The sequence below is a fragment of the Ambystoma mexicanum genome, chromosome 1p (assembly GCF_040938575.1).
Source record: "Ambystoma mexicanum isolate Mex_15411 chromosome 1p, UKY_AmexF1_1, whole genome shotgun sequence".
Taxonomy (NCBI): Eukaryota; Metazoa; Chordata; class Amphibia; order Caudata; family Ambystomatidae; genus Ambystoma; species Ambystoma mexicanum.
Window position 1 is genome coordinate 446,526,110 of NC_090921.1, and position 21,064 is coordinate 446,547,173.

The 21,064-nt window shown below is 49.8% G+C and overlaps 1 protein-coding gene across 2 annotated transcripts in view; it reads left to right on the forward strand.

Annotated features, from left to right (window-relative positions):
* Nucleotides 1–21,064, forward strand: part of PGPEP1 (pyroglutamyl-peptidase I) — a 432,802-nt gene that overhangs the window by 185,917 nt on the left and 225,821 nt on the right. For both annotated transcript variants that reach the window (XM_069649268.1, XM_069649269.1), the window contains one exon: nucleotides 7,121–7,237. In XM_069649268.1, coding sequence (XP_069505369.1) covers nucleotides 7,121–7,237 — 117 coding nt within the window. The remainder of the gene's footprint in view (nucleotides 1–7,120; nucleotides 7,238–21,064) is intronic.

Consider the following 21,064-nt stretch of genomic DNA (forward strand, 5'->3'; position numbering starts at 1 on the left):
GCGAGATCCCTACTGGGCTTATGGGCCCACCAATCGAACCTATGAAGACAGTTCCACTGAAGTTCTTATCGTGGAAGACCGCGTTCCCCATGGCTATCACCGTTGCACGACGGGTGGGTGAGATTCAGGCCCTGACCTGTAAGCCACCTTACTTGACTTCTCAAGACACAAGGGTGGTGCACAGGACGCACCCCTCCTTCATGCCCAAGGTGCTGTCTGACTTTCATCTAAAGGAGCCTTTGGTGTTACCTGTGTTTTTTTCCGACACCTCTGTCGCTGGCTGAAAGGACTTTGCACTCGCTGGATGTGGCTTAAGCGCTGCTTTCATTGTGGACCGCACAAAGAGTTTCCGGAAGGCGTCGCAACCTTTTGTGAACTTTCGCCATGGCAAGGCCCTCTCCAAAGTTTCCTGTCTGGTGTGCACCTGCTGGACATCTGCAGGGCTGCTATGTGGAGGTCTATACACACCTTCACGAGATTCTACTGCAGGTGAGCCTGGTGAGGAGGTAAGAGATGCTTCTGTTGAGCCTTGCCACCTCCTGTGGTTGTGCATGTGTGTACTGCTCTGTATTCTTTATTCATGAGCATGTGAGTCCGTGCCAGACCCATGCTGGAGAATAACAGTTACAGGTAAGTAACTTGTTCCATATTCACTTTTTAAGAAAACATAAATATATATTTGTACATGTGCAGTGGGTGTAGAGTGACAATGTGTTTTGTAGATTAGGCATACTCCCACAGTGTCAGACCCCGACCCACCACTGATGAAACTGAAAGAAAAACACCAAACGGCAGAACTAAGAGGGGGAAAAAAGCTTCAATGTTGTGCAGATCCAAGTGAAAAATTAAATGAAATGAACATATGAAAACAAACGCATGCCCCACACTCTCCTTAGAAAATCAAAACATACAGCCGGTATTGCATTAGCGCAGAGTGCGCTGAACATAGAGTACCATCAAAAGAATGCTATGTAAGCTTGTGATGTATTCAGAGCAGAACAACTCTATTGAAGTATTTTTACTGAAAGAAAAGGCACGTAAAGATGTTCCCATGTGTGAACTGTGCAGTCTTCCCGAAAAAAATGCAAACTCGTTGCTGTGGATGTTAATAAAGATTACCCCTGCAAACTGCACAGGGAGTATTCATTCTATTAAAGACTAGGAGGCGAGCATTATGCTTCAACTTCTTTATTACTACCCTTCAGCAGTTTCAACAACTGTATCAAACAACAACCAAGAAATGTCCATGTGACTTTCACTTTAAACTACAAATCCCAAAGTCTCTGTAGTCCTTCTCTCCAGCTCAGTTATGACCACATCCTGTCCCTGAGCTCCTCCTCTTTTACATGCTCTTAATGTCTTGATACCAAAACTTCACGTCCCGCCAACCGAGCAAGGACTTCATAACTCAAACATAACTCCGTAACGACTGAATTCTCGTGTTTCCTAGTCCATCCCCTCAATTGTTCTTCTGCTCCTCCCCTAGAGAAAACGGAAATGTATAATGTCAGGGTGGCACTTAGTTTGTCATCATAACCATACACTGTTATATACAATATGATTATCAAACAGTCGCGGGTGGGAACTAATGCTCGCCTCCTAGTCTTTAATAGAATTAATACTCCCTGCGCAGTTAGCAGGGGTAATCTTTATTCTATGACAAGACTGGAGGCGAGCATTATGCTTGTTCAAAGCTGTCCCAATACTGCACTCGCTATACTTTCAGCTAGTTTAAAATAAAATTCTCTGAAGGTACGATCACACGCCCAGTCTGCTGCTGCCATAATATCTTGCAAGGGAACTCCTGTCCTATATGCTTTAGATGCCATGGCCCCTCTCACTGAATGCGCCCCATACTGTCGCAAATCAATTCCTGATGCTAACATCACTTCTCTAACCCATCTCGCTATGGTAGCTGTTTTGACCGCCTGAAAAGGCTTCCTACGCGCAATTAACTGATTTGTCCCCATCGCTCTGTTCTCTGCCGTCCTAGCTTCGTATTCCTTGATGCAGCTAGCGACGCAGTATTTAGCATTATCTGGGAAATAGGGGTAATGCACTGTGGATGTATTCGATTTGGTCCTCTGCACCACTATGAAGGTAACGCCTTCCGGCCCAAACGTCCTCCTATTAATCTCCAATGCTCTAACATCGGACACCCTCTTACAGGACACGAGGCACAAAAGCATCGCTAACTTGCACGATAACTGCTTGAGCGACAAATATCTATTAGCTGGCCAACTTTCTAATAATCTCAGAACTTTCGTCACGTCCCACAGTACCGTATATCTGGGAACTGGCGGCCCTTTAAACTTAGCTCCTCTGACGAGCCTACAGACTGCTGGGTGTTCACCTGCTGGCACGCCTTCAATCGGTACATGACCTGCCGAGATCGCAGATCTGTACACCACTATAGTGCGGAATGCTTTCCCATCTTGCAGTAGTTGTGCTAGAAAATTCAGAATCGCCACTACAGGCGTCGAAATGGGATGAAAACCTCTCCCTCTGCACCAGCTCGTCCACCTAGCCCAAGCCGCGTCGTAGCTCCTCCTAGTCGATGGAGCCCAGGATTCGGTGATAAGCTCTGCAGCCTGCTGCGAAATGCCTGGCAGCTCCCATCGTCGCCCGATATCCTGCACGCGATGAGCGGGAGAGTCCCTTTCGCTCTCAGAGGATGACACTGCCCAACTGGGTCCGTGAGCAATCGCTCCCCTTCCGGGAGGACCCTCGGCAGATCTATTTGGTGCTCTATCAGCGTCGGGAACCACACTTGAGCTTTCCACAGTGCTGCTATCAGCACTAGTTCTGCTCTCTCTCTCCGACACTTCGCTAGCACTCTGCTCAGCATCATGAATGGGGGAAACGCGTAGTGCGCTCCGCCTGCCCATTCCTGCAGGAATGCGTCCGTACCTCTTGCGTCTGGGTCTAGTCTCCAACTGAAGTAGTTGGGTATCTGGGCGTTGAGGCGAGAGGCAAACAGATCTGTGTGAAACGGACCCCATCTCTGATTCAGAGTTTGAAATACTGCCGGATCCAGCTTCCAATCGCTGGAGTCCGTGAGGTAGCGAGAGTTCCAGTCCGCTACCACATTCAGAGTTCTGGGTAAGTATTCCGCTGTCACTGACGTCCCGGACCTCAGGCAGTAATGCCAGAAATCCTTCGCTAGCTCGGCTATCATCTTGGATTTCGGCCCTCCTAAGTGGTTTATATAACGTACCGCCGAAATGTTGTCCATCTTTAACAGTACGCACGACTTCACCTTGTCTCTCGTGAATGTCTTTATCGCGAAAGAGCCCGCTAGGAGTTCTAAGCAATTTATGTGCAGGCTCAGCTCCTCAGAGCTCCATTTCCCTCCAGTTTGCAACTCTCCGCATCGAGCTCCCCATCCTATACGACTGGCGTCTGACTCTATCACTAGGTCCGGCCGGCCTCCGAATATGGCACGCCCATTCCAGGCATCCATATTCTGCAACCACCATTCCAGTTCTGTGATGGATTCCTGGTCCAGTGGGACCGATTGATGGTATCTCAACCCTTGTCGTAGATGTCTGATTTTCAATCTTTGCAAGGCTCGATAGTGTAATGGACCTAGAAAAATAGCTTGTATGGAGGCTTCTAGGAGGCCCACAATTCTCGCTAAAACTCTGAGAAATCACTTTCTTCCCTAAACATGCTCTGATTTCTCTCTTCATGTCTCGGATCTTCCTTGCTGGAAGTTCCAGGGAGGCTTTCCTTGTGTCCAGGATGAAGCCGAGAAAGTCTAACCTTTGTGCCGGCTCGGTATCAGATTTCTCTGTGTTCACTAGGAACCCCAGTGATCGCAACAGGTCTAGTACCCACTGCGTCTGATACTCCAGCGCTCCCCGATCCTCTGCTAGCAGTAATAGATTGTCCAAATATATGATCAGCCGAATCCCTTTCTCTCGGATGGCTGCGGCTACTGGTTTCATTAACTTCGTGAACGCCCAAGGCGCTGACGCAAGCCCGAATGGCATTGTCTTGAATTGCCAGAACTGTTCCTTCCAGCGAAAAGCTAGGAAACCTCTGAAACGCGCCTGCACAGGCACTGTCAGGTATGCGTCCTTTAGATCTAACCTTGTCAGCCAGTCTCCTTCGCTCAGGGAATCTCTGAGCTGATGGATCCCCTCCATCTTGAAATGATGGTACACTATCCATCCGTTCAGCTCCTTTAAATTGATAACTGGGCGAACCTTCTCCTTCCTGTGAACGAGAAACATGTTGCTGAGGAAGTTCGGGGCCCCGGGGCATCTCTCTATTGCTCTTTTCCTCACTAACTGCTCCAATTCGGCATTGAGGGCCTTTAGCTCTGCCTTCGCTAGCTGCGGGCGATGGGGCGCCCTTGCCTGCACTGGGTCCTGAATGAACTCTAATTGCAGGCCTCTGACGGTTTGCAAAATCCAGGCATCGCTGGAAAGCGCGCGCCAGTTTCCCCAGAACATACTTGCCCTCCCTCCCTCCGGAGGGTAAGTAATGGCCCTTACCTTTCGTGAACCCCTGGCCACGTCCGGCACCTCTTCCTCGCCGTCCTCTCGCATTGCGACCTCTGGCCGGGAAGAAGGTGTCTTGCTGCCTGTTCTCCCAGTAGTGGGCTCTGTTATTCGGGGGTCTCCTTCCTCCCTGTTGGCGACCGGTCGAGCGACCCCTGTAACGGCTGGTCCCGGCAAAAACTCTCTGCGGGAAGATCTTGCGAATAGATGCCTGTGCTTTTTCCAGGGACGTGTATGTCCCCACGAAGCGGCCCATCTCTTTCCCGAAAGTCTCTCCAAATAAGAAGCCTTGGGCTGCTTCTCCGGCCTCATAAGATGCCAGGTCACTGAGCTTCGAGTCAATCTTTAGAAGTAACCCTCTTCTTCTCTCGGAGGCTATAGCGCAATTCGCGTTTCCCAAGAGGCAAACCGCTCTTTGGGCCCATCCGGCAAGAGCGTCCGGGTCCACTTCTTCGCCCGTGTTTCTCGCTCTCTCCACTAAGTCCATGATTTTAGCGAGAGGGCCGGCTAAATCCAGGACCTTCTCCTGGCAGCTTTTCCATGACCTATCAATCCCTTTACGGGGATCCTTATTGGTTTTCGAAACGAAGGTGAGCATCTTCGGATCTAGCTCGGGGGTTTCCGCTACCTTCCCCGGCAAGTCTGGTCGGGGGCATTCTGCTCGAAGCCGCTGTCGCACTTCTTTATCTAGGGCTTTCCGCAGCCTTGCTGTCATGTATTGAGCCACTCTTGGGAAGGCTGCCAGTCGGAAGACCTCGGGTTTCTGATAGCATCCGGGTCGAACATATCGTCCTGCTCCTCATCGAGGTGCTTCTCTTTTCGGGCTTTCTTGCCCCCACTGGGTTTTGCCCACTCTTCCTCGACTGGCTCCTCCGGCTCCAGAGGGGACAAACCCCTTTCCTCTGGCTCTTCTTCCGAGCCTAGGTCATCATCTCCTGCGTTTTCTTCCCCAGGAGAGGAGGTCATGAGGTCTGGCACGGCCTGACGCAGTAAATATGCTTGCTTAAGCTTCGCAAAGGCGTCGGCGACCTTCGGGGCCTTATCATCCGCCCCATCCGTAGGGCCCTGGGGGTCTGCAGAGGCTTTCCTCTTGCGGGCCTGAATACTCCCCGTAGACCCTGCTCCAGAGGGTTCGATGGGCAAGCTGCGAGTCTTCTTGGTGCTTTCGGTAGGCTGGTGAAGCATGGCTTCCAGTGTTTCAAGCCTTTCTTGTAATGGTCTCACCCCTTGTGCCACTGCATCTACTAGGGAATTCCCCAGCACTTCCTTGAAACTGGCAGCCAAGTCAAGGGACTGCTCCTCCTCACTCCACTCGAATTCTGACATGATAGGGGTGCTGCGTGCCTCAATACCTTGTTATAGGTGTCTTATGCTGCCCACTTCCTAGCAGATGCTCTGAGACAGCTTCTGTGTCCCTACGAGATAAACTCGGTCTCTCCTTTTCTCTTTTTTTTTTTTGTGGCTGCACCGACTCACTTGATCTGTTGATTGAGCCTGTACCGGCTTATGGGTCTGAATCTTGTCCTCTGAGGCAGAAGCCTCGTATATGTGTGCTTGCTAGCACTGCTCTGCACGTTTTTTTTTCTTTTTTTTTTTTTTTTTTTTTAACACCGCAGGAAGCTCCCGCGCCTGCCGCCTTCTCTCGAGATCACGCAGGCCCTCGCTCGCCGTGCGCCTCACGGGTGCGGGTAGGAAAACGTGCCTTCGGGAGCCGCGATGAAAGCTCCGTCGCGATAAGAGGAAGGATCTTGCTGCCGGGGCCGCGTCGCAGAATGAGTGCGACGCGGCTTGGCGCCTCGAAAAACTCTGCCCCCACGAGGGTGGGGGCCGGAGTCCTCCCTCTCGGCCTTCTGCGAGGGCTCGATGCGTCTGACGCCCACCTCGCCTCCCTGTGGGGGATCTCGAGGGAGCTCCCCGGCCCCGCAACGCACCCCTGGTGTGCTGGGAATACGGCACGGGGCTAGCGGCCGCCGGAGCTCCTGGTGCTGCTATGAGGCAGCCTACTATAATCGCGCCCAACGCTCGCGCACGCCATGACGCCACGGAGGCTACTCACGCTCGGACCGAAGTCCTGCAAAAAACCTTCCTATCTGCGTAAAGCTATTAAAATAAAACAAATAATACGCTGCATAAGCATGCTATGAATCCTCTCATATCCTCAACTTCAATAAACCTTACAGTAATCCTATCTAACACACAATAGCTGGGAGGTAGATGGAAAATCACTTATCTGCTTGAAGAGCAGTAAAGGAAGAGGAGGAGCTCAGGGACAGGATGTGGTCATAACTGAGCTGGAGAGAAGGAAGGACTACAGAGACTTTGGGAATTGTAGTTTAAAGTGAAAGTCACATGGACATTTCGTTGTTGTTGTTTGATACAGTTGTTGAAACTGCTGAAGGGTAGTAATAAAGAAGTTGAAGCATAATGCTCGCCTCCAGTCTTGTCATATAAGTGTACAATATGTGTAATCTCGTGATCCCAAATAAAAAGCACACAAGCTTATTTGTGTTTTTAAATTGTTGTATTTGTCGCAGTTTAATTGAAATGTATGTAGAGGTACTCTGATATATGAACATGGAAAATTACAGTTGCGTTTTTCTTTCTCGTTTCAGGAGTTAGAAAAACTTGGTTTGGGCGACTCTGTAGATCTTCATGTGTACGAGGTTCCAGTAGAATATAAGGCAGTGCAAAGGATGATTCCAGCGCTGTGGAAAAAACATACACCACAGGTAAGTAATGCCACACATAAAACAGTTATGTGCACAGAAAGATCCCTATGACTTGACTGCGTAACCATTTAAAATATCCCATTTGTGTAGGTAGGACTCTCCATTAAACGTGACTTTGGCGGGACTGGGGGAGGTGTTATTTTAATATTTACAATAGCAGTTAGTCCCCATTCCCTTCTTGCTGTCTTTCGAATTCCAGTACCTCACGGTCTGCCCATACTTCACCCACCAATTCCGGTGGGATTTTAGAATTGGTTTAAGCTTTTTCCCTCATTTTCTGAATCCCGTTGTATTTGAGCAAAGTTGTTACTGTATGCAAAGAAGAGTATCTATTGTCATGCACCAGATGGCGCTGAAGGTGTAGTTAAGAGTACGGTAACTTAAAGATGGTTATTTGTTCACGTTTATTATCATAGCAAGACGAGTCTATTGTGAAACACTGCAGATATGCTGTCATAAAACCATCAGTCGTGCACTATTGCACTGCTATACCTGGCAATAACAAGATCAGCACAGTAGTGTCCTTCCAAACGCTAGCACCTGCAGCACCCACTCTCTCTGATAAAGGCCATAGTGGTTAGCAAGTGATTGATCTTTCCAATTGTGGCAGAATGCAAGTTGTGGGGGCTGAATAGCCTGAGCTTTTTTGATTTTTAATATAAAAGGATGCAAATAAGTCTTCCTCTGAAAATTAGTAAATCTGCTAAACCTATTCTATTTCCTTAACGCTCCATGTATTACTAGGGTATTTATTGAGAGCGGACCTACGTTTGGGAAGCACTTTACAAGTCAAATCGTGCGGAAAAGTATAGTGCAAATAATATGTGACTGCTGAGCCCGTCTACTGACACCCATCAGTGGCTGCCTGTAGTTTGGCAACATTGCAGTATCCGATTGGCCTGTGTGTTCCTGCCAAAATCCTGAAAGGAACCCAGTTTCCACAGCCAGTACTGGCTTTTAACCGTTTTTCAGCTCTCATCCAACATTCTAGAATTTGGGGCTCCTATAGCCTGTTGTTAATTTAACCTCTAAATCTAAGGCATGTCTAATTATGACCCGCGGTTCTCTGGGGAATCTACAATTCTCGTTGCCAAAACCTATTGCCCTCATATTGTCAGCTTGGTTGCTAGTGAATCATTTCACTGACTGTGCCTTGTATATATCCACGTCTAGGACTGGGTTTCAACTAAAACGACCATTTTGTCCCAGCACAGGGAACCCCGCTTTTAATCTCTTTGCGAAGACTTGTCACATCTAGGGCACAGGAAATCTACTTTGTGGAGGTAGCTGGGGACAATTGCTTCATTGTTCTGACAGAGCTCGCATTTGGAATTGGCCGAGACTTTTTGATGCAGAGTAGACCGGAAAGAGGGCAAAGTTGGAATAGCCTGGAGAGAAGCACCAGTCTGCAGAAGGTTCCCACTATCTTTGATTCTGCCAGGGCTCCAACACTGCCTGTACCCCCTCTGCTTCCTGCAGACGAAGCACTTGGGATTGACCTAACAAGACAAAAGACTCTGAACACAGCCGTCACGGTTGAACCCCTTACAGATTTCCAGATGGCATGAAGGGAACCAATCCGCTGTGGTAGATTGCACATTTAAGCGGATGAGACCATGGGTGAGCGGGTGTTGAATAGTCTTTGGACTACTTGGATTTCACCTGGAGCTTTGAGTGTACAGTCAAACCAAATCCCCTTCCATAATAAACGAAAAGACTTCTAAGAAAGGAGCAATCCCTTTCCCTCAAGCATCCAATAGGAACTTTTGGGGTGATCCGCTGACTAGGCAAGCCCTGCTGCAAGCTGAGGACACTGGTGCAAAGGAACCTGCTAGTTGGAGTTGAAAGCCCCTGAAAGTGCTCTGTCAACCGACCTGGCTGGGGAGTGCAGAACAATACTCCACCCAGTCCCTGGACACCCTGGACTGGGCCACCTACCAACTAGAAGTCAAGTACCAGCTCTGGGAACGGTTTGCCTGCTTCAAGACGTTTTCGAGCTGGCTCGACTCCTTGGAGACCCTTTTCGAGCTGCTGGCAGCACCCAGAACTGCCTTTTGAGACACCCCACTTTTTCGATCCAATTTTGAACACTCGAGCCAATGACACTGCCATCTCCTGCCTGCCTTTCACTGAAGACCTTCATCGCATCATTGGACCTTTTTCGAGATAGCTCAACCAATTTGAGACACCTACTTGACCATTGCCTACTTATTCTTCTACGGATTGGAGAGTGCCACCGCTGCATGACCGCACTGCATTGACGGACGATCTCAAACGGACTCTCTCTCGACACAAGAGATCCACTGGGAACAACCAACTTGAAACTTCTCGATGCCGACTGACTAGTAAGGCCCCACTTTCTACCTTTTTTAAAGGCAACCTCACTTGATATTGTTGCTGAAATTATTTTCTGTGCACCCCTGTCTGTCTTCAGAAACAGCATTCCCCCTTTCAGTAAAACGTCTCCATATTCCGTGTCTTCTCTTAAAGTGGTGGGTTATAGTTCTTTTCTTTAGTGTGTTTGTATTTTTAGTTAAATCCCCTATTTCTATAGAACCTTGGTTGGACTTTCCTTTAAAAAAAGTTTTTGTTATCTATATCTATCTATGGCTTGTAGAATCTGCTTAGATCACATGCTGTGCATAGGCCGACATCTAGTGGAAGCTGCAGAGTATTAAAGTTATTGTTTTCGAAATTGAAAAAGGGACGTCAACAGGGCGTGCCAGTAATACTATCCCTAGTGTGACGTTCACTGTACCCATGATCCCTCACGCGTTGAGTTTCCTCAGATTGTTTTTTTCCGCCATTCTAGAAGGACGCGTGTAGCGGAGTTCCTCCTTCGGCGTAAAGCCATTGACTTATTTCAACTACCAGTAGTTCATTCTTTCTATTCTTTTATTTCACCGACCATCGAAATATTGCACCAGTGAAGACCAAGAGACTGCCCGTTGAAAGACTACCACGACAGACCGTTCGGCCTTGGAAGGATGCCACGTTCCTCGGGCCATACAGTAGGGAGAGAAGGGGGAGGTCATTTTAGGATGTATATGCCTCTTTTCTTACACTACTTTCGCCCAGCTGCCATATTTTGTAGTTATGGTCAAGACCCTCTTTGAATTCTGCCCCAAGTTAATAGAATATTTCTGTGGATCGATAAGCATTTAGTCTGTAACTTGTGTCTCCCAAGAGACCACGTTGAGGGTTCTTGTCGAGCGTATAGGCTCTTCAAGCCCAAGACGTTAAAAGATCGATTGCCAAAACACTGGGCCCACTACGCCAGGCATCTCGAGGCCATGGGGGTAGAAGGTGCATTCAGTGATGGCAGCAAATCCACAGTTTCGGACGGCGAGGGTGACGGGATTGCTTAGGCTACCCAAGCGCAGGCCATTGGCCCTGTTGTGGGGACAACGCCCTACAATTCCATCCACCACTAAACACATAACCCCAAGTTGAGACTCGACACATGGGTCGAGCGGACGACAACGCACGACACCCAGGGAAAGGTCTGTGGAGTTCCTGTCCTCTGGGCACTCTCACTCGATCGCCTGACCGGCAAAGAACGGCACGGGTAAAACTCATACCGACGGCTGATCGTTCACAGACGAGGCCTCGGCCCTACCCACAGCCAAAGATCGATGCTCTGCATCGGGTCAGGTATTTGGCCCCATACAATCGGATAAACGCCGCTCTGGGCGCCGGGGGTGGGGGGGAAAGCACAAATAAAGTCCTCAAAGACCCCTCATAGGGATAAGAGCCCTCCATAAGGATAAAACCCCTCATAAAGGAAAAAAAATCAAGAATCTAGGCCCATCCCTCATAAGGATAAACCTCTAGAGGCTATGCCTAAAAAATCTGGGGTACTTCTTCCCACAGATGAAGATTTGGGTCTTCCTTCCCAACCTTTGGTCTTCCCAAGTTTGGCACAATGGTCATCAGAAGACATAGAAAGTGTCACGAGGAGGATGTCATTTATGGCCAATTTCTGCAAAAAAGACCCTGCCTATTTCAAGAGTTTCCACTCCACTCTCTCCACTACTGCTCCCTCTGGGTCACAAATCTCTGCTCCACCTTCTCAACCCCCTGATAAGAGGCCTCGTACCAAAATTCCAGTGCAAAGCGGTCATCGGACTCTATGACCGGGACTCCGAACACGAAGACCTCTCCATTGTAGAGGCAGCAGACCCTCAGTACGAGGATGATGCAGCGGACCCTTATTATGGGGACGATGAAGACCAAGAGGCTGACCCAGAGGCCAATATGTATGTAGCCTATTGACTCGCCTATCGATCAGGACCCCCCGATCACTGATTCCCCAATTAACAACCAGCCTCTTCTAAATGAGGTGCTAGCCAAGGCGGCAGAGCACTTTCAAATAGAGACCCAGGAGGTACAAGAGGATAAGGATTTTAAGGAGTAATCCTTTGGCACAAGAAGACTGTGGTGCAATGTATTACTCTCCTCAACTCAATACAGAGCAAGATACAGCCGTCATTCGAGACCCCTAACCTCACACGGGCTGTAAAGCCCGTATAGAGAAGCTATGTAAACCTGCACCTTCGAACCCTCTGTACATTAGAGGTCAGCTGAAGCCCGACTTGTTAGTCGGCACTACAACTAGGAAAAGAGCGGGCACTCCCCTTGCTTCCTCTGAGGCTCTGCCCGACCAGGAAAGCAACAAGCTTTATACTATGGGCAGAAGGGTTGTCTCCTCCGCGGCTTACCAAACCAGAATTGCAAACAACGCAACCCTTTTGGCCAGTTAGAACTGCCACAAATGGGAGGAAGTGTCGGCCTTACTGTCGTCTGCCCTGGAACCATTGAAGCCCCAGCTAGCGGAGGTGGCCGCAGACGGCAGAGCAGTGTCAAACTGCTTACTTAAGACCAACCTTGACTCTGCGGACAACGCCGGAAGGATTATTGCACATCGTACCGTTATTAAACGTCACATGTGGCTGAGGCAATTCTGTTTTAAACCGGAGACGCAGGCCACCCTGATTAACATGCCTATCGAACCCAATGTGCTCTTGCAGCTACATGTAGCTCAATACATCCATGGACGCTCATTCCAAGACAGATATTCAAGTGGGACAAGCAGTTCTAAGACATTGGTTTGCTGATGAAACTGCTCACATCCCACCTCCTTCTTCCACTGCTCGCTAATCTATGCACAGCATGTAATCTAAGCAGATTCCACAATCCTCAGAAGGGCTACATGACTCACCGTAATCGTATTTCTAATGCTTGTATCTGCTTAGATTCACATGCGACCACCCTTCCTCCCCTCGGAGAGAAGGCACATGGATGCTTATGAGCTTTTCTGATACAGATCTGCTTGGATACAACTGCACTTGCGCTACACCATGTCAGAAAAACAACAATCTGAGGGACCTCGACGCGTGAGGGATTATGGATACACTGGACATCACACTAGGGATAGTATTACTGGTATCGGGTAATATCGCCATATATATGGTCGCCGTAAATAATATCGCCGGGAAAATGTCGTGGCATTTATGGAGGATAACCATATATATGGGGAAATGGGCAAAAAAATTAAATAAGTTTGGAGGTTGCAGGGGTGTCCCCCGCATGTTCCATGCAATAATGTCGCCACAAAAAATGGCCATTTTTCGGCGATATTTTTGCATGGCAAGATTTTTGTGGCAACATTACATGGAACCGTATTACTGGCATGCCCTTTCAAAGTCCCTTTTCGAGTTTCGAAAACAACAACTGTAATACTCTGCTGCTTCCACTAGATGTCATCAGAAATACGATTACAGTTAATATATACAGTTATGGTAAGCTAAGCAACCATAACTCCTCCCACGAGTGTGCACTGCAAGGACTAACACCCATGACATCAAAGATGCCATCACAAATCTCATTCATGACATTTCATAGGTTTTTCGTAGGGCACTGTAAGCAGAACGTTCCTTTTAGCATAGCGTTTTCTGTAAAGAGGATAGGTATTTGGTACGGCAACATAACCATCTTGTCCCGTTAACAACGGTTTGTTACTGATTCCTTTGCTGCCCTCCTGAGGAACGTGTGGAAAGGGCAAATTGTCTGGTGTATGTATCAATTTGCGCTACTCCTTACTTTTCCGAATACTGTTGGTGTATCGCAGCAATTAGAGATTTACATAGTAAAGTTTGTTTAGTGTGTCAGTAGGCTTTCTTTTTTTGTTAACAGTGCATGATAAATCTATGCCGCACACTACTGGCCTAGATGACTTCAAATGAGCAATATCCACGTTTTCTAGGGAGACTGCACCTGGTTAGCGTATGGGCAATCACACTGCAAGTATCCATAGGACTCCATTAGTGACCGCATGTCCCCATCTTCAAATGCACTTAAATGTAGTTGTGGAAGCGCACGTGTTTCTGTTCCACACCTAGACCAATGCATAGGTCATCCACTGTATGCTGGTAACACCGCCCCTGTCGGGAAATATTTCATAATTGTTTGTAATTTTCCCTCCATGTGTCAACCCACAATCTTTTTGCTGCTGTTAAGTCACCCTTGACTGACTTTTCCAGAGAAGCACAGCCTTCAGCTGCACTCCTTTTGGGCTTTCGCTCACTTTTTATGGAGAGACTGACATGCCCTTAAGACAGTCAGTACTGGGTGACTTTGTTTCCCTTAGTCCTTTCCTCATGTTGCAACTTTTGTGCAACATGTAAACAAGCGTGCAATGTATTTTACCATACAGCACACTTGGGTCTATAGTCCTTTCGAAAGGCCCTAGATACTCTCGCTGGACTTTTTATGAACTGTGATGTGTCATGGACAGGACTGGTGGCAGCTATCTTTTCACATTATTTTTAACCCTTTCCTGCCATGTTAACCGAGTTTGGCACGAATAGGTGGGTTGGCTCCAAAATGGCCATGCCACAAGGTTCTTTGTCCTGTCCTTTGGCCATCTTGCCCCTTCACCTTCCCCAGGTCGAGTTGACCCGGGCCAGTCCTTATTTGGTCATGCACTTTCCGCGAAGCCCACTGCTTTCGCAGGCTTCTGCATGCCTTGTGTGTGTGCCTCCAGGATGTGGGCTGGAATGTCTGATTCCATTACACATCCTGGCTGTCAGAGTCTGGAGTGCCATGAATGCCTGGGACCACCGTGGTCTGTGATTGGTCCATGTATGGAGTGTGTTTGTGAGCAGATCTCCAATGGGCCCTCTCTGTTTTGGCGCAAAGGGAACTTTGGATAAGAGGAGGCTGAAAACGCCACTACCAGGTCGATCTCCTGAGTTCTCACTCAACAAAGGATAGGATCCAAGTATCGTGCAACTACGAAGCTGAGTCGAGGAAACGCTGGTGACGCGCTGGAAGGTTTGGCACCCTGAGCCTGCTGTCATCCCATGGGACCCCTCTGCATCTGGTCATCTTAGAAGGTCTGCGAAGACGCTTCGACCCATTGGAATAGTGGGACCAACTACTCTTGGCACCTCCATCAAACTGCAATTAAACTTTCTTGGAAGTGTCCCTGGGCCAACCAATGGACTGATCAGCTTACCCAGTTGCTTTGCTCTGTCACCACCGCCGTTTCGAGGAGGCCCTCAAAACTTCGTATACTGCTAGCTTTGTGTCCACGGCACCCTCACACCGAATTTCGTAAACTTGGCATTCCCAGGTATGAAGTGAGACGAGTACGCCAGGACCGGAGTAAACGCGGTTACCGTGTTGCCCTGCCGCGTCAACATCCTTTGCAAGTCCACTGCATTTGTGACCCTCTTGCCCTGAAGCCTGCTGCAGTGAAACTGGGTCGCTTCATCCACCAGGAGCGGATAAATCGCCACTGTCCCGTTTGGGAATCATCTCTGTATCTCAGGAACTAAAAGGTGCCGAGACGTCCTTTTGCCTGCATTCGGACCTGCAAGCAAAGTGGACTGACCTGCCGAAGTTTTGGTCCGCTTGTGTCGAGGACCGGTGAGTACTCAATACCCCAACTGGTGGCCCCTAGCGCAAGGGTCCATTTTTTTACGCACGAGTGGCCCCTGGGGGTCCCTCTCCTTTCCACTGCTATTGCAAAATAGAGACTCCATCCCGAACTCTGGAATTGCCTCTGCCTTCAAGTGGAGGTCCTTCTTGAATAGGGGGAACTTGTTCTGCATTGCCTTATCTGCCTTCCCGAGCTGTTAGAGACCCTTGAAGAGACCCGATTCTGCCCATTGGAACAACCGCATGCATTTGCATTGCATGTACTATTGAGCACAAGTCTCCTCTCTTCTTAGGGCTTGGACTACCTCTTAGGTGAATTGTTGACGTTGAACTGGGCCTAGAAACTATCTGCACTGCCTGTTTCTGTCCCATCTAGGTTGTCAACATATTATGTGCATTTAACCCTTTAGATCCCAATGGTCTTTTATATACATTGTATTGATAGTGTTGTTGGTTTACTGAGTTTTACTGTGATTCTTTTGTTATGGTCTATGGTACAAAGCCCTTGTAATAAATGTCTATATTTTTGATATAACACCTGTCTGGAGTAATTTGTAAGTGTCCTTGCTCTGTTTACTTACTCATTGAGGTCCTTTAGTCACCATCACCCCTCCTGAGATTTAGTCTTGACCGCGTGCCATAGCTACCCTGATTCGTCTGGCTTGTCCAGAGGTTACCCTGTTCCAAGAAACTAGGTTGGCCTTCTAAACCTCTGCCCTTCCAGGTCAGAGTTCAGAAATCCATCTCAACAAATTGTTGTACAGCGGTGGGATAGGACTGAAGGTATACAGTGTTGCATACAAGTTCAGGCATTTCAAGTTATTCCTACCAGGACACATAGTGAATTGTTGTAGTATAACTGAAAAAGGCCATAGTCCTATCTATCAATATGGAAACACGTGCCCTGTTAACTTTAAATGCTTCTAAATCTGAAACATTGAGAAAGATGTGTGCTGAGAGAGTTGTCTCTGCTCAAACTACAAAAATGGAACTGATCAAAAGAATTATGGACTGGCAAGAAGCTCGGTTTAGTGCCATAGCGTCTGAGGACAGTGCAGAAGGAAGTAGGGCTGCTCTCACTGGCAGAACTGGTAGTTCTGCCGCTGCACTGATCCACAGAGACCATGATGATGGAAGGATGTAATGTCTAATGTTTCCTCTGCAGCGCTGAGGGTGAGGCCATGCTTGAATTCAAGAAACAAGAACAGTTGTTTTGGCAGAAGGAGCTTGAATTTAACATGACCAAACTGAAGATGGAGCAGACAGAAAAACAAAAAGACCGGGATCACCAGTTGGAACGGGCCAAGCTTCAAGTTGCCAATGGATCCAAGGGTCTTGGACATGAGTCTGGGGGCTCCTCTCATACAAGGCTTACTAAGGATCTGCTCACTGTGTATGAGGAAAAGAATGACATTATGGACTGGCTGAATACATTTGAGTATGCATGTGAGGTTCAACAAGTTGACAATGCTGATCAAATTGCCTGGTTCCTTAGCAGACTGCCCCATTCTGGCTGCAGTGCCATTATGGTAATGTCAAACGCTGAGAGAGCAGATTTTGCAATATTGAAGAAAACTCATCTTAAAGTTTGGAAAGACTCCTGCCCAATACTTTAAAAGATTCAGAGAGTACAAAAAGAAAGAAGGTGGTACTTGGGTATCTTATGTAACTGAATACTTAAAGAACTTGACTGGCTGGGTTGAAGGTTATAAGGTCTCTCCTTTGGAAGGTATGATATGTCTGGTCATGCTGGAGCATATTTTTGCATCTTTTTCCCCTGAGTTTAAGCAGCATTTGGCATATTCAAAGGAGATCGATCATAAGAACTTTGCCATGGCAGCAGATTTGTGGGTGTCACATAGTGTCCCATAAGGACAAGACTCATCCTGTTAAGCAGGAGGAGGGGAAAAAGTCAAAAGATGAGGAGGGTGGAGCCTCTGATAAAACTTCCTCCCATAAGGGCCACAAAAGGAAAAATAAGGGTGAGACACAAGAGAACTCACGGTGGTGGTCAGCCTCCAAAACAGAACTCTGGTTATAATAAGCCTCCCTACGTAAAATAGACCCAGTGGATCTTGTTTTTCTTGTGGAGCAACTGACTATGTGAAGGGGGATCCCAGATATAAGGTCAAAACCTTGGGGGTCCACTCTGCTAATCTAATTTCTCCTCCTATGAGGAAGAAGAGATTACAGGGGCATCCTTCTCCTCGGACTACTTCCCCAGTGGGTAGAAGCTGAGGTAGTTTTAGTTTCCCTGGGTTCCTGGAGCCTAAAGTCGCAGAGGCTTATGCTAGGATTCCAGATAATCCCAAGCACTACTTTAAAGACAGTGTGCTGATCAATGGAGTAGAAACTCCAGCACTTAGGGTTAGTGGGTGTAGTCTAACTGTAGTGGATTCTACCTTGGTAAACCCAGAGGAAGTTGCCAGAGCTCCTGTTGCCCACTAAGTTGGATGATGGCCCACTTCTCACGTTCCCAGTAATACCTGTAATTCTCCAGCATGGGGTCTGGCATGGATTCACATGCTCATGAATATTCCCCGTCGTCGGGCTGGGAATCCTCGGTAAGAAAAATCAGTATTGGTTTCGTTTCTGATCTGTCTTTCGTAGTAGTAACCAATCACTGATCTCTGCGTCATACTGACCACAGCCAATGACTGGCAACTCCCTAAGCCCCGCCTCTAGCAGCCATCTTCAGATTTTTACCGCACATTCAAGTGTTGGGATCCTCGTGCTATTGCTCTCGAGCTTTAGTGCTTTTTTCGCGCTTTTTCTTAGGAAAATGTTCTCTTTTTCGGTCAAAGGAGCCTCAAGCTCCACCGTTTCTTTATCCGATCAACGGGGACCCGTGCCGGATTTTTTACGCCCCTCAAGGGTGAAGATTTCGTCGAGCCACGCTTTTGGAGGACTCCAGAAGTTTCTCAGGCCCATCTCGATCATGGCCCCAGGAGAAGGGAAGCTCGACGCCCGGAAAGCTGTTCAGGGTCTGCCCTGGATACCAACTTCAAAATGTCTTTAAGGAGGACGAACACTCCCTTTGCCTCTACTGCCTGCATGAGGACAAGACGCACGTGGAGAAGGACTGTGCGTTTTGCGGCGATATGTCGGAGCGGACCATAAAGGACCGCCATCTGCGTCTCGCCAACTGGCTGGAAGGGAAGAGCCCGTCAGGTGAGAAGAAGAAGTCTGAGCGGTCTTCTAAGACCTTTGAGGGCGCCCCGGCGACGGGGGTCCAACAGAAGGCCAAGCACCGCGAGTCTGCTGGCACCGGGAGCGCCGAACGGTCGGGCTCTACGGGCGCCAGGCAGGGCGCATCCTCCCCGGCGCCATCAACCACGAGCCAACGCTCTGGTTCGGTTAAGAGGAAGGCCGAGCACCCGACGAAGCTCCTGGAGAGACCCTGGTCGAGCTCGAAGGCCCCATCGGAGGGGGAGCGAGGCGGTGACCCTCGCCCCAAGGAGAAGGCGGTGAGCGCACCTAAGGTGGTGAAAGCCTTAATCCATCAGGCCAAGGCCTCTATCGAGACAGTCGCAGCGGCCCTGGTTCAGCCTGTGGTGGCTACATCGGGGCCCAGAGTCTCCCTGCCACCGCGGAGGGATTCCTCTTTCATGCCCATCGACAGGACCCCCGTGAAACCTCCGACGGAGAAGAAAAAGGGGGACAGGAGGTCGTCGTGGATTCGACCTCAACCTCTGAGGAGGAGCTGATCGAAGTCTTAAGCCACGGCGTTGGCGTGGAAGAAGACCAGCCCATCGTGGGTGCCGACGGGGCTCCTGACCGCCCGTCGAACTCCCCTCAAAAAGTGCCGCAAGACAACTCGGCGGCCATTTTGTTGGCTATACAGTCCTTATGCTCGGAGATAAGGACGAGATTGCCGTTACCACCAACGGAGGAACCTCTCTCGACGGGGGACCCGGAGCCAGGCCCTTCTGGGAGCCCTCCTCCTAAGAGAAGAAGGATTCGTCCTCCACCTCCTTTTCAACCATTGCGCTCTGCTCAGCCCTCCTGCCGTCCACGACCCGTGGTGATGATACGGGGACTGACACAGCCGCGATGGGCACAGACGACGAGGTTTACGATGAGGATCTCCCGTTGTCACCTCCTCCCCGGGCTTCCCCGCCCGACGAGATTGGATCGTTTCATGCCATGATCGCCAGGGCATCCGAGCTTTTCCAGCTCTGCCGGGAAGAGAAGAAGGAAGGTTTCCTTTATCAACGGCGCGAGACCAAGAGGAAGACGGTCCTCGCTGTACCTCTACTAGACGATATCTGGGATGAGGGTCTCGCCCTCCTCAAGAACCCATCCACAACGCCTGCGAGAAGAGATCGGTACGAGAAGAAGTACCGGGTCCTGGACGCGGCCCCCTTGTGCCTTCGGGCACAGCCGACCCCGGACTCGGTCGTCTCCGCGGCGGCCAGGAAGAAAGCGTGGGGGGCCTCGGCCTCTACGTCAACCTCCCCGCCGGACGGCGAGGGAAAGAAGTTGGACACGATGGGACGCAGAGTCATCTCATCGGCAGCGACGACAATTAAGGCTAACGCCTTGGCTATCGTAGCCCGCTACGACAGGGAGTTGTGGTACAAAATCGCCCCCCTGCTGGATTTCCTACCAGACGACAAGAGGGCGGAGGCCCTACAGATCTTGCAGGAAGGAGAAGTGGCGTCGGACCACGCCATTATGATAGCGACGGACATCGCTGACACTGGATTTCGCCAGTTGGGCAACGGAGTGTGCCTTAGACAGCGTGGATGGCTCAAGGCAACTGACTTCCGTCAGGACGTGCAGACCAGAGTCTTGGATATGCCGTTCGACGGGAGCAACCTGTTTGGGAAAACGGTGGACGATTCCCTACAAGCCATCAAGACGGACATGGAGACGGCCCGGGCTCTTGGTGTTCTCCAGCAACGACGGCTGCCCTTTCGGAGCAGCGGAGGCAAGCCGGGTGCCTCCAAAGGTTCCGGCGGCGGATTTTCCACCTATCGTCAAGCGGCCCGTTCGTCGTCACAGGAAGCCTACAGGGGACGAGGCAAGTCGGGCGGACCCCGCCGTCGTCCCCAAGGAGGACAAGGCGGCAAAGCCTCGTCGAAGCAGGACTGAACCGGCCGTGGGGTCGGGCCCCCACCGAAGCACCCCGGTGGGAGGCTGGCTGGCGAACTTCGTCAGCGTGTGGGAGTCCATCTCCACCGTTGGGTGCTGGACGCCCTGGCCCGGGGTCACACGCTCGAGTTTCTAAAGAAGTGCCCGCGCGTCCCCCCCGTGGCAAGGAAGGAACATCACGTCCCTCAACTTCTCTTGGAGGTAAAGGCGATGCTCATGAAAGGCGCCATCGAGCTCGTCCCAAAGAGGCTTCAGGGCTCCGGAGTTTACTCAAGATACTTCCTCGTGAAGTAGAAGACGGGAGGATGGCGTCCCATCCTCGACCTACGACGACTGAACAAATTCATCAAGTCACAGAAGTTCCGGATGGTCACCCTCCAGCACGTCCTGGGTCAACTGGAGGAGGGCGATTTCCTGTCGTCGTTGGATTTGGAGGATGCCTACTTCCATATCCCCATCCTAAAGGGACACCGAAAGTTTCTCAGATTCGTGGTTCAAGGGCGTCACTACCAGTTCAGAGCCCTTCCCTTCGGATTGAGTTCGGCACCCAGGGTGTTCACCAAGTGCCTCGCACTGGTGGCGGCGCGGCTGCGCCTGGAGGGGATCCACGTCTACCCCTACCTGGACGACTGGCTCATCCGAGCAAAGACCAAGGAGCTCGCCGCGGAGCACACGGCGAGGACCGTCCAACTACTCACAGACCTGGGATTCTCCATAAACTATGCCAAAGCCCACCTGGTGCCCGTGCAAGACGTGCTGTTTCTGGGAGCGAAACTCGACACAGTG